General features: G+C 37.8%; 1 protein-coding gene across 2 annotated transcripts in view; it reads right to left on the reverse strand.

Annotated features, from left to right (window-relative positions):
* Positions 1–13,376, reverse strand: part of chinmo (Chronologically inappropriate morphogenesis) — an 84,441-nt gene that overhangs the window by 9,989 nt on the left and 61,076 nt on the right. For both annotated transcript variants that reach the window (XM_069500156.1, XM_034968645.2), the window contains exons 3-6: positions 3,527–3,750; positions 2,378–2,688; positions 717–916; positions 246–443 (exon numbers count right to left, since the gene is read on the reverse strand). In XM_069500156.1, the coding sequence (XP_069356257.1) occupies positions 246–443; positions 717–916; positions 2,378–2,688; positions 3,527–3,750 (933 nt within the window). The remainder of the gene's footprint in view (positions 1–245; positions 444–716; positions 917–2,377; positions 2,689–3,526; positions 3,751–13,376) is intronic.

Consider the following 13,376-nt stretch of genomic DNA (forward strand, 5'->3'; position numbering starts at 1 on the left):
GTAATAACTACCCCTATTATAGTGTGTTTGTTTGTTGGTTTGTTGGTTTGTCCTTCATTCACGTTGCAACGGAGCAACGGATCGACGTGATTTTTTGCATGGATATAGTTTAAACCTGGAGAGGTATATAAGGCTAATTTTTATCCCGGAAAATCAAAGAGTTCCCACGGGATTTTTAAAACCCTAAATCCACGCGTACAAAGTCGCGGGCATCAGCTAGTGAGTAATATGGAAGTAACTATTACCGTCAGCAGTAGCGATTCCACCAGATTTGCTCGTGATCAGTTTTGCTGGCCAGATGTTGTCGGGACTTGGTTTGGGCGGTACGGGCGATGTGTCGTGGGGCTTGTCGTGATAGTTTGTTGTTGGTATGGGCACGGCGGGGGGCGGGGAGTTGTTGTATCCACTGGCATTGTAGTCGCCCTCACTTTTCACTCGTAAATCTGGAATACCATTTTGTAAAATAATAAAATTTTTCTTATGAGTTCACTTAAAACGACCATTGTACATACGTGAAGCATCTCTTGATAATAGCCGGGAAACAAAATGGTGTGGTTACATTTCTTATCAAAATACTTCTTTTTCTTTCATCAGGAATTGTACTTAATTGCAACGCTATATTATCTCTCTTTGCATTAGTCGCTACGTTTTTGCGGAGTGATCCTTATGTACCTAGGACATACTATTATATTAAGTTTTCTGTAGTGTAGCCTCACCTTCAGCGCCCTGGTCGTTGGATAAGCGTTCCATCATTTCATCGTTAGCTGAGGCGGCCCGTTCGTATCCATTGTTCTTGACCGGGTTTGCGAGGGTGGACGTGTCGGGAGTCTCCTCATATCTCGCACCAGCGCCCGGTGAAGAGCGAGTGTCGGGCTCGTCGACTACGCTGCCACAGTGTGACGATGACGAACTTTGTCTGGAATACATAATAGAACAAAACATAAGACATAAGAAAACCGGCCAAGTGCGAGTCAGACTCGCGCACTGAGGGTTCCGTACTACAATCGTATTTTATCGACATTTTGCACGATAAATCAAAAACTATTATACCTAAATCTAAATAAAAAATCTATTTTAGAATGTACAAGTAAAGCCCTTTCATATGATACCCCACTTCGTATAGTAATCTTACTTTGAAAGTGGAACATAGCAATATTTGTTCATGAACACATTTTAATTTTTTTCTTGTGACGTAACCATAAATTCAAGGTTTTCAGATTTTTCTCCTCATGCCTGCTATAAGACCTGCTTTCCTGCTAAATTTCATGATTCTAGGTCAACGGGAAGTATTCCTTTTGAGGTACGGAACCCTAATAAAACAGCAAATTTTATTTAATTTATAGGCTTGCGCTGGGCTGCAATCAGACCTACGGGTGATTCGCTAACTCAGTGTCTAACATTCGTAGCCACTGAGCTCATTAAAAGTACTGAAGGTACCCATATTAAAATTGGAGGGGAAATCTAATGCTGCAAGGGCGTTCCATATCCTAGCGGTTGGAATTAGAAACGAGGAGGCAGGAAGAAGTTATAAGTTGCTAAGTACCGCAAATTGCTAATGCGCGTGGCCGCCATTTTAGTGACGTAACCACTAGACTAAAGTTTCGAGCTGATGGTAAATTTTTATTTTGGCTGACGTCAAAATGACGTCATTTCGATGTTAATGAGACATGGTTCCAGCGCAATAGCAATTTGCGGGACTAGCTTTTGCCACGCAAGAGTTTGCAATACGACTTATCACATTCACACAAGTACCGACAACGGCATACAATTTTTCAACGCAATCGGATGAATAATGCACATAGATTACGAATTGATAGGCAAACATTAATTTTTATTTCAGTTACCCTCCGTCTGGTACAGTCTAGTAAAATAAAGTCTAGAGTGAATTTTTCTTTATCGTCTTGCAATTATGTCACATTTTAGCGGCTTTCCGCTAAACTTTGTAAACTTAAAAACGCACCGAATTGAGAATCTTCGCCCCTTTTGGAAATCGGTAAAACATATTTTATTATCGTTACAATATTCCGAGTAATTTTAAGTGAAACAATCATAATAACCTGCTGCTCGATTGCGGTAGAATGACAGCTACAATGTCACGATCGCAATCACCTCTGATTGGTTGACGCTCGCTCATTATTGGCTACAATGCATTATTGCAACAATAATTTAATTTCATTTAATTTAAATTTAGTTATTTTTATGAAAACAAACAGTTACAATTAGAATAGAATAGAATAGAATAGAATTACAAGAAGAATCGCACAAATTCAACCAAACAGAACAATTGAGATTATTATAATGATTGATGCAGGTTTTACGAAATCGACCTACGGTGCAATAAAACAAAATCGTTGAATTTACATACTTTTTAACCTACCTGTAATTTCTAGTATGTGGACTCTGAGACGGCGAAGGTTTGGGCTGGGGCGGTCTGCGATGTGTGGTCGAATGTATAGGTAAGTGTGCCGGTGGGGCATAACGACCCATTCCCCCACTTCCAGGGTAGTTATACGGCATGGGGGCGAATGTGGTCGGGTGGGATTGAGGCTGGGCTGAGTCCTGAACGTCGCAGGTCCCTGACCCGGAAACCGGACTCGTTTTTACCCGGGCCTGGTGACGGTCTGATGATTGCTGGGTTTGTTGCTTCACCCACGCGTCGTTGGACATTTCCATTGATAGGCCCTTAACCTGAAAATGAAGAATGGATAGATTTAGAAAATTAAGGGATTTTTTTTTATTTTTTTTATTCAGATACAAGTGAATGTGACGTGTGAGTGTGACCCTTGACTGCAATCTCACCTGGTGGTAAGTGATGATGCAGTCTAAGATGATAGCGGACTAACCTGGAAGGGGTATGGCAGTTTTTATTAAACCCATACCCCTTTGGTTTCTACACAGCATCGTACCGGAACGCTAAATCGCTTGGCGGCACGGCTTTGCTGGTAGGGTGGTAACTAGCCACGGCCGAAGCCTCCCACCAGACCAGACCAGAAATTTAGAAATTATAAAATTCCAAACCTCTGCCAGGAATCGAACCCGGGACCTCCCACTATTAAGACCACAGCGTTCACCACTGCGCCAGGGAGGTCGTCAAAGAATACGTCTTATTAGGGGAATATCTTTGGATAGACGATATCTTTTAGACAAGATAATTTCAATAAATTACATAAGGGACAATTAAATATTTATTACAGTTGGAACAGCTACTTCAGTCTTTGTCACAGCGCTTAACTTCATTCACGGTAAGACATGCACTAAAGTCCTCATGAATTGCGCGTTAGTCATGCAGAAACGCAGTCACCTACATGATTATTAGAACTTTCAGAAAGAGAGTAGAGAGCACATCCTGACCTACACCTTTCATTAAAACATATATAAACTCGAAAAGAGCTTGCATGAAGCGGTAATCACCTTAAGGAAGACGTAAAAGGACTATACCTGAGATTGGCGTGACAACTACCAGCTCAGAAAAATAAAGACTAGTCCTACGCACTTATGGGCTTATCGTTCTAAACAATAAAATTACCTGCAAATTCTCCCCACTTTTGAGAAAGCTGGAGAGTGCATCCTGACTGACATGCACCTCTCCTTTGTACATGAACTCGAGCAAGGCCTGCATGTTGTCCGCGGTAGTTGCTTCGAGGATGACGTAGCAGGCGCCCGCATGGCTGGGCGGTGCCGTGTCGAACAACTCCTGGAAATGCTTGCTGCATGCCGCCAGTATCACCTTATGTGCTTTGAACTGGCGACCTGGAACAAAGACATTTTTCAAATTAGTTTTTGTTGTACCAAAAAGTTGTAACAATAAAGAGAAAAAGAAAGTAAAAGTGGACAGGGAAGCAAGATATCTCTACCAATGACCCTTGGCAGTGCAATTTTCGCATAATATAGCAAACTATGTTAAGAGTTTCTCTGAAAGCATACGGTTAAATATGAACAGATCCACAAGAAAACCAATATAGCCCAAGCCATCAGCAACCTGAAGTTGCAATAGCTGTGCTTGTCGTCGAAGTGATAGTCATTGGAATTTGAAGTGTTCTGGAGACCACTTTGTTCTGTCTATCTGTCTGTCTGTCGGTCTGTCAAGAAACCTACAGGGTACTTCCCGTTGACCTAGACTCATGAAATTTGGCAGGTAGGTAGGTCGTATAGCTGACATCCGGGGAAAAATCTGAAAAGCGTGAATTTTTGGTTACATCACACAAAATTAATTAAGTTGTCATGAACTAATAATAATTAGTATATTCAATTTTCGAAGTAAGATAACTATATGAAGTGGGGTATCATATGAAAGGTCTTCACCTGTGCATTCTAAAACAGATTTTTATTTATTTTTATGCATCATAGTTTTTGAAGTATCGTGCAAAATGTCGAAAAAATACGACTGTAGTACGGAACCCTCGTTGCGCGAGCCTGACTCGCACTTGGCCGGTTTTTTTTAATGTTGCCGACGATTTCTTTCAACTCACTTCTGTGAATTAGCCTTTCGCCCCGGTGCACGGTGCAGGTGGCCTTCTCGTCTTACAAATCCTATTTGCGGTTATATTCGGCACGTGTATATCAACAGATACCTACTCTTTTAATTATAAAATGGAAGCCTAAAGGTGGTCTCTCCATCACACGCTTCATGCAAACGTATTTTGGTTCTTATTTGAATACTAGATGATGCTCGCGACTTCGTTCGCGTGGATTACATTCCGGAATTACGTTTTTTTTATTCAGATACAAGCTAGCCCTTGACTAACCTGGAAGGGGTATGGCAGTTTTCATTAAACCCGTAGCCCTTTGGTTTTTACACGGGTATGAAATTAAGTATGAACATTATGGGAAACTCCCAGGCATGCAGGTTTCCTCACGATGTTTCCTTCACCATTCAAGCAAGTGATATTTAATTACTTAAAACGCATATGACTAACTAATATTGTTATTGTAATATTGCATTTGTGCGATAATAGCACCTATATTTGCCTCGTTACGTCAGCTTACAAACAAAACACAATACTTACGCCTAACCTTGGAGTTAACGTTAAACGTGAAAAAAGACTGCACGTAAACAAAAATATGTTAAAAGTAACATATAACGATCTCTATGTAGTGGGTACTACTTTTTAGTTGAAAAAAACTTCTTTAATGTACCTATACTATACCTACCTACCTTCCGCCTCAGGAAAAGTCCAAAAGTCATTTGTGGGTATGGGTATAACCTTTAAAATCCCGCAAACTATTTTGGACTTACACAAGTTAAAAAAATCTATTAAAATATGCTCCTGAAAAAAGCATAGGTATTATACAATTGAAGATTACCAAAATGATAAAAGAGCGTGGATTCGACCTGCAGCTCGTTCCAGCAACGCGCAGGACTGCAAATACTTTTCTTATGCATGGCATAATATTGTATATCAAATCTTTGAAAAGAGCAACCACCGAGTTTCTTGCGGGTTCTTCTCGGTAGGAAAGGCATTCCGAACCAGTGGTAGATGCAGTTGACGATTCAAAAATACTTGTGAAAGTTTAATTGAATAAAAAATATTTTTATTTACTTATTTATTTATTTGTTCTCCAACAGCGCCACGAACTGAAAACTCGAGACTGGAGTTCGAACCTACAAGTATGTTCTCCATATTTTCTGTTGTTGGGGCCATCCATGTCTCAACACAAGTGCTAATGATGGAAAAAAGGTTTTTCCGGGAAAATCAGGCAGGCGCTCTTTCTCTCTCGCCGAGTCCGAAATAAAAAAACCGGCCAATTGCGAGTCAGGCTCTCGCACCCAGGGTTCCGTTCTCGATTATTTTTTCCGTCACTTTCCACGATAAATCAAAAAAAAAACTCTTATGCATAAAAATAACTAAAAATCTGTTTTAGAATATACAGGTAAAGCCCTTTCTTACTTTGAAAATTGAAAATACTAATTACCTATTTGTTCATGAACCCATTTTGATTTTTTTTTGTGTGAAGTAACCACAAATCTAAGGTTTTCGGATTTTTTCCTTTACTTGTGCTATAAGAACTACCTACCAAATTTCTAATTAATCCAAATATTTATAACTATGCATTCGGGGGATATAATATAGCACTGCATATTATTATTACCTATACTAATAGAGCGCCTACATTTTATAGTATTACGTCACACCGCGGAACAAAAACTCGTAACCTTGGAAGTTCCGTCACACGTCGATTAGGCTGAGTACAAACGGTTAAATACAAATGAGGTGCATGCGCTTTCAAACTACAGAGAAACTTTAAATAAATTCTATATCGGCCTTTTAAACATTCAAGAAAAGCAAGCAAGCGGTTCGTTGGAAAATCTGGAGCACCGCAGAGACGTAAAGCTCTCTTTGCGCGTTCTATCGCTTTTATAATAGGGAGTGCTTTGAAGAGCTGTTTGACCTCATTCCACCCTCCTTTTTAGGGTTCCGTACCCAAACGGGACCCTATTACTAAGACTCCGCTGTCCGTCCGTCTGTATAGTTAGACAGTTGAAATTTTCACAGATGAACCGTGATAGTCAGACAGTTGAATATTTCACAGATGATGTACTTCTGTTGCCGCTATAACAAACAAATACTAAAAAAACAAAATAAAATAAATATTTAAGGGGCTCCCATACAACAAACGTGAATTTTTTTGCTCGTTTTTATAGATAATGCTACGGGACCCTTCGTGCGTGAGTCCGACTCGCATTTGGTCGGTATTTCTACAACCACAATGCACGCCATCATAAGCAATCTCACCCTCACCTGGGTGCCTGGTGCACTTCGACCGCCCGTTATGCCAGATCCTTTTTTCCACGCACATGCAAACTGTGGAATCACCTCCCTTCGGCGGTGTTCCCAATAGATTACAGCATGGGGTTTTTCAAGGGGTGGACAAAAAAATCCTGAAAGACCGGCAACGCACTGGCGGTTCCTCTGGTGCTGCAAATGTTCATGGGCGGCGGTAATAACCAAACATCCGGCCGGCCTGCTCGTTTCCTCGCTATTTTTATTTTTTAAAAAGCAAGTAAAATGTAACAACAGCACACAAATCTTCTAAAACACTCGACAGACGTTTCACGACACCGGTACATCCTTAGGAGATGTCTACTGTACGATTCACTTATCAATTTGGGCAAGACAGTGTATATCACAGGTTACAAATATTACACGTGCTTCTCGCCTTCTAAATTCAATCCACAATGACTCCAGCACTGACTTTTTATGGCAATATGAATGATGTATATAGAATTATAATTAAATTGTTTGTTACATTGTAGTGAAAAGTTTGTGGGTAGGCGTACCTAGTTTGCTGGACTTTTACGGTGTTTTACCAGAGACTTACTCTTGTTTATTAATGAAAACCTATTATTACCTAGAAGTTTTTAAATTTCAAACCTATGTTCTACAAAACGATGTTGATTTTCCTAATAAAATAAAATAACGTTTTAATAACAGTTTCTAAAGCTCAGTCCTTAATCAGCCTAACAAGATAGTGCGTTCCGCTCCTACGAACTCTGCCCACGAATTATAAAACACTTCCGTGTTCACTATTAGTTATAATTATAGTTATACGTAAATAAATTCTTGCACTTTATACTCACACACGAATATTAAAATTTTAAGTTTAATTTGTGATGTTTTTTTTTTTTTTTTGTTAAGCATTTATTTTTTTAAGTATATTATTGAACGTAGAGACAACAATATTGATTTCTATAGAGGTGTGTCCAAGAAAATTCAACAGAAAAAAACTTAGCAGAACTAACAAATTTTTGAGATCGCATTTTATGTGATAATAGAGTGTAGATTTGACTTTGCTTCAACTTAAGTTTCAGCTAAAACGAGACAGATTTCTGTCCGTGATATAACGCCGCCATTATTTATCGGTATCTTTATTCTGTTCTGAGCTCTATTTGATCTCAGCCTAAGAACTAGCTTAGCGTTTCATATTTAGAGAAGAGCTAACTTAAGATTTACGTTTATAGGTACGTACCTACATATTTACTATATAAAGCGAAAGTAATTCTCTGTATTTATATACTTTTTATTTTTATGCATTGAAGTAGTTTTTACGCCTAAACCGCTGAATTGATTACGATAGAATTTATCAAAGCGATAGCTTGCATCCTGGGGACGGACATATAAAATTTTTTTATCTCAAAAAATTCCAGGAGGTTTAAAAATACCTAAATCGCGCGGACGACTTTCTTGGTATCAGCTAGTATCTCTATAATAAGCGCAAAGTTGGTTTAAAATTAGTTGAGGTTGACTGTTTAACGGCTAATACCTACTTCATTCATTCATTTCATTTCATTCGTTTTAAAATGCAGTAATAATTTAGTATTAGCCGTCATCTCATGGTCTTTGAGCCTGAATCTGTTTAAAATTCAGCGTATATTAAGTATTTGACTGACATTTAGTTTTAAGAAATACTAACTAAATTAAAATTACGTAATTCTTATTAAATTAAAACTAGTTTAGAAGTAATTAAATGTATAATTGCACTAATTTATTAATCAAATATGCCATTAGCTTAATTTGCTTTAATCCGCTAAAACAGACAAGTATGTATGGTGGTCGTGTGATATGAACCGCCCGCCCCCCTTATACGGAAAAGCAAGCTACCAAGCACGAGCAGGGCGGGCGGTGCATATTACACGTTGCACCATACATAGGTAGGAAGGTACTTGTCTGTTTTAGCGGATTATAGCAAATTAAGCTTAAGATACGTTAGCCACATAGTCATATTATAGTGACTCAGCTCTTTAACAGAGAATTTAAAAAAACAAAAAAAAAACTTAAGGTACATTGTTTCAATAAATTAGTACAATTATACATTTAATTACATATAAACAAGTTTTAATTTAATAAATAAATTAATTTTATTAATATTATCTGCATATATGCACCATACAGATAAAATTAAACAAAACTTCTGATTCCTTGTATATCATATCAACTTCCGCAAAGTAACATCTTTATTTAAAAAAACGTGAATTACATAAAATATTGTACATCTACAAAATTATACGCATAGTCATTATTAGGTAGGTACTCTATGATAATAATCATTCACCGAATGTCAGTCACCTTGGCATTGGCATTACCTTGTCACTTCCTTAATAAAACTACGATGCTGTATAAATAACAATATTTTTTGGATAATAATATATTGTCTCGACAACTTAACTGTCCATTAGCAATAAAACTTGCAGAAGTTAGCTCTAACAAGTCACTTGCACCAAGCCAGGCATACTTCGTCACGTGAACCGAGAAAGATAAGAGTTTACATGGCAGAAAAAGAGGTGTTTATTAAATTTTAGGTCGCAACTCGCAGCGCTGTACGAGCTGAATTTGACTTTATTGCACCATAGCAAGAGTCACTATTTACATGTAAACGTCTTTTCGGAGTGACCAATGTGTACCTTTCAGGTACACATGGATCACGCATGGATGTAGGCTGTGCTTGCATTATATAAAAAAATGCAGCAGGTCAATTTCTGCAAGTTTTAGTTTCTAAAACTTGCAGAAATTAACATTGAAATAAGCAGTTGAAGTCTGCAAGTTTTATTGCTAGTGGACACAGCAGTAGTTGATGTCGAGGTTTGGGCATAGGTATCGTTAGTTTAACGTTATATTGTCCTTGACCGTTATATAAGACTGATCATTGAATTTTAAAATATGATGATGATAATGGCTGTTATTAATGTTGCGGTAGGTGCTACAAAAACTAAACGAACATCTAGAACGAACGGACGTAGAGATTTTAAAAAATAGTCTGTGTACCTTTACGCATTGAAATAAAATTAAACGCGCGAGAGAATATTTTTTTTTTAATCTTTTATTAACAGGCTTTTACATTTATGTATGTCAGCCTTATAGTTTTTTTTAATGAATTGGAAAAAGTTTATTAGCATATTACCATGTAGGTACCTAGAAAGTAAAAAGTAGAGCTTCTGATACAATAACATATCTATTTTTTGGTTTGGTACATGGGTATAGTTAAAGACCTGGAGAGTGACATAGGCTACTTTTTATGCCGGAAAATCAAACAGTGCCCACGGGATTTAAATACCTAAATCAACGAAGACGCAGGCGTCAACTAATCTCTACCTAGTCTCTACATAGTCTATACTATTATATAAAGAGGTAATGTCGTTAAGTTTGTTTGTAGGGGGTAATCTTTAGAACTACTGAACCGATTTTAAAAATTCTTTCACCAGTAGAAAGCTACATTATTCCTGAGTGACATAGGCTATACGGGATCTTTAAAAACCTAAATCTACGCGGGCAAAGCCGCGGGGACCAGCTAGTATAAAATAAAGTCGCTTCCCGCTGTCTGTATGTATGTATGTATGTATGAACGCGTAGATCTTCTAAGCTACGCAACGGATTTTAATGCGGCTTTCACCAATAGATAGAGCGATTCAAGAGGAAGGTTTATAGGTATAGTTTAATATTGGTTTGTCTTAATTTGTTGAAATATGACGATATTTGTACAAAATGTCGGAAGAGATCCAGCTTCCATCGAAAATCATCAAAATCGGTTGAACAGATGGGCCGTGAAAAGCTAGCAGACGGACAGACAGGCATATTGAAGAGACAGAAGTAGGTATGGATTATTAATCACTCCTCACTGACCCCACATCTACATTGCACCCATGCGAAGCCGGGGCGGGTCGCTAGTATTATTATAAGTAGTTAAAGTAAGTACATACTGCCAAGTATGTTATGATTTCCTATGTTTGTGATAGGTATCTGTTTTCGGAACAACGCTATTGAGCGGTTATGTACGCATTCACGTGCTCCCGTCACGTGTTCAAACTCGTAATCGGATAATACACGACGCACTTAGCGATTTAAGGCGTAGAGAACCGGCCAATCAGTAAATTACTGTATATTTAAAATATCCATATACTGGAGAAGATTAACTAATGAACTATGAGTCGCTATCTATGGACTAAAGATGGGTTCCCAACGAGTCACACCCAATCGTGTAACAGTGTGACTACTTGGGATACCGTCGAAAAAAATTCCCATCACCCACGGCTACAGTGTGACTTTTATTATTTTTTATTCAGATACAAGTTAGCCCGTGACTGCAATCTAACCTGATGGTAAGTGACGATGCAGTCTAAGGTGTGAGCGGGCTAACCTGGATGGAGTATGGCAGTTTTTATTAAACCCATACACCTTTGGTTTCTACACGGTATTGTACCGGAACGCTAAATCGCTTGGCGGCACGACTTTGCCGGTAGGGTGGTAACTAGCCACGGCCGATGACTCGTTGGGAATGACAATGAATAAAAAAGTTGCAACTAGTAACAGTGTGACTCGATGGGAAAAAACAATGAGTTCGCACTTCCCAACGAGGCGCAGTGTGACACGATCACTCAGCGGATGATAGAGATAGAGAGTTTCTATATGTGATCAAATTAGGAATGAGATGATCCCTAGTAGAACCAGAGTAATCGACATAGCTCAACGGATTGCGTTTCGCGAAGATGAAGTAAATACAAGGCAAACAAATAAACAATAGACAGGGCATTTACTAGAACTATCAAACTTGTTGAAGCAAGTCATTCCCAAGCTTTTCATGGGTGGCTAACTATTGACCTCATAAGAAAACACAGTCACTCTGCGGTCAATGGAATGAGAGAGAGAGAATTTCTCCATGTAATCAATAAGAGGAAGAAAAGGAATAAAGAGATCTCTAGGAAAACCAAAGTAACCGAAATAGCTCAACAGGTTGCGAAGCTGAAGTGGCAGAGCACATTGTTCGAAAAACCAATAGATGTTGCAGTACTAAGGGCTAGAATGCAGGCGAACTCACACCATACATGTTATTATTTAGGCCCAATTAGTTTAGTATGGATGGGCCTGGGGGCTGGGGCCATCGATTATTTTGACATATTAGTTAAACATATTCATAAAAATTTGGCAAATAATTACCACGGCGTTAAAATGCATACATTTTGAGATCCAACTGGACATTTCAGCTCTATGTGTCAATTGTCATGTCGAAAGTACGATTTTAGTTCTTAATTTAAAGGTGAACCGTACTTTTGACATAACAGTTGACACATTGAACTAAAATGACGAGTGAGAACTGAAAATGTATGCTCTATACGTATTTTATCTTGAAAACCGTTTTTCAGGGCACGGAGCGTCAATCGTCAGATCATTATAGTTGACTGGCCGCCGACTGAAACAATCATGTGATTTTCAATTTGAGAAAATGGCAACACTTCAAATCTTGTCCGTCTATCCATACCTACTTACCTACTGTCTTACCTATTTTAGAAAAAATCCGAGGATTATCGTAAAGTGCATCTCACTGTAGTATACCTACCTATTGAACGATAGCATCTAGTTTTTGTATTCAACTCACAATCTACATCAACTCTCTCATAAAACATCTAGCTTTGTGTTGGTTCATAGTTTAAGAGTGAGGTTATCTTACCTAACACGAAATTACTTTATAACCAAAATACTTTATTTGAACTTTACCGGTACAATTTTTAAAACTAACTCTCAAATTTTATGGGATTTTCGAGGCCATTAAATTCTGTCTGTCACCACCCTGACCTCATTTATAATTATTATTTATTTTATTAGGTGAGTAATAAATTAAAAAAATATTATAATATTGACAAAACCTAATCTTCATTATACTGCTTAGCTTATTATCAGTTTTAGCATTATATTATACGATAAGTAAAAATTCTCATGGAGCTTTAGGATTTAGTCGAAAATAATAAAGGGTCGAATCGAAATAAAACTTTCTAATATTATTTTGATACTTACATACTAATTATTTATTATATAAAATGTTCATATTTTTTATTCCTATCATGCATAAAAAATTATAATACCAGTAATACTTATTAATTAAAAATTTAAAAACTTATGGTGACGTAATATACCTACTACTACTTATTTTTATTTCAGAAACAAAGGTCGTTTTTTTAATAGTAACTCAATTGACCTAGGCCTAAAACATTAAGATTTACGATCTACCTAGACCGTAATAACGAAATTGTTTCAAGGACTTTGTTCAAATGTAGTTCTTATATAAATGGCGCTGCTTTATACCGAGAACTTCCGAAGGACGCAATTCCGACTATGTCCCAAACGATAAATGAAATATCCTGGCTTGTTATGATCAAAATGGCCATCCTACATTAGAGTCCTAGAACAAAGAATGCATAGACAGTCGCTTCAGTACTGAGTGAACATAGATATCACAAATTTCGTCACTGACAGCAAGCGAGCCGTAGCTCCGGGCGCGATCTCAGGAGACGCGGGTTCGATTCCTGCCGGTCCGCAATTTTTGATATGTATTTAAAATTATTTAGAAATTTCCTTGAAGTGTAGGTGAAACAATAAAAAAATTATAAA

The sequence above is a fragment of the Maniola hyperantus genome, chromosome 1 (assembly GCF_902806685.2).
Source record: "Maniola hyperantus chromosome 1, iAphHyp1.2, whole genome shotgun sequence".
In the NCBI taxonomy this organism is placed as follows: Eukaryota; Metazoa; Arthropoda; class Insecta; order Lepidoptera; family Nymphalidae; genus Maniola; species Maniola hyperantus.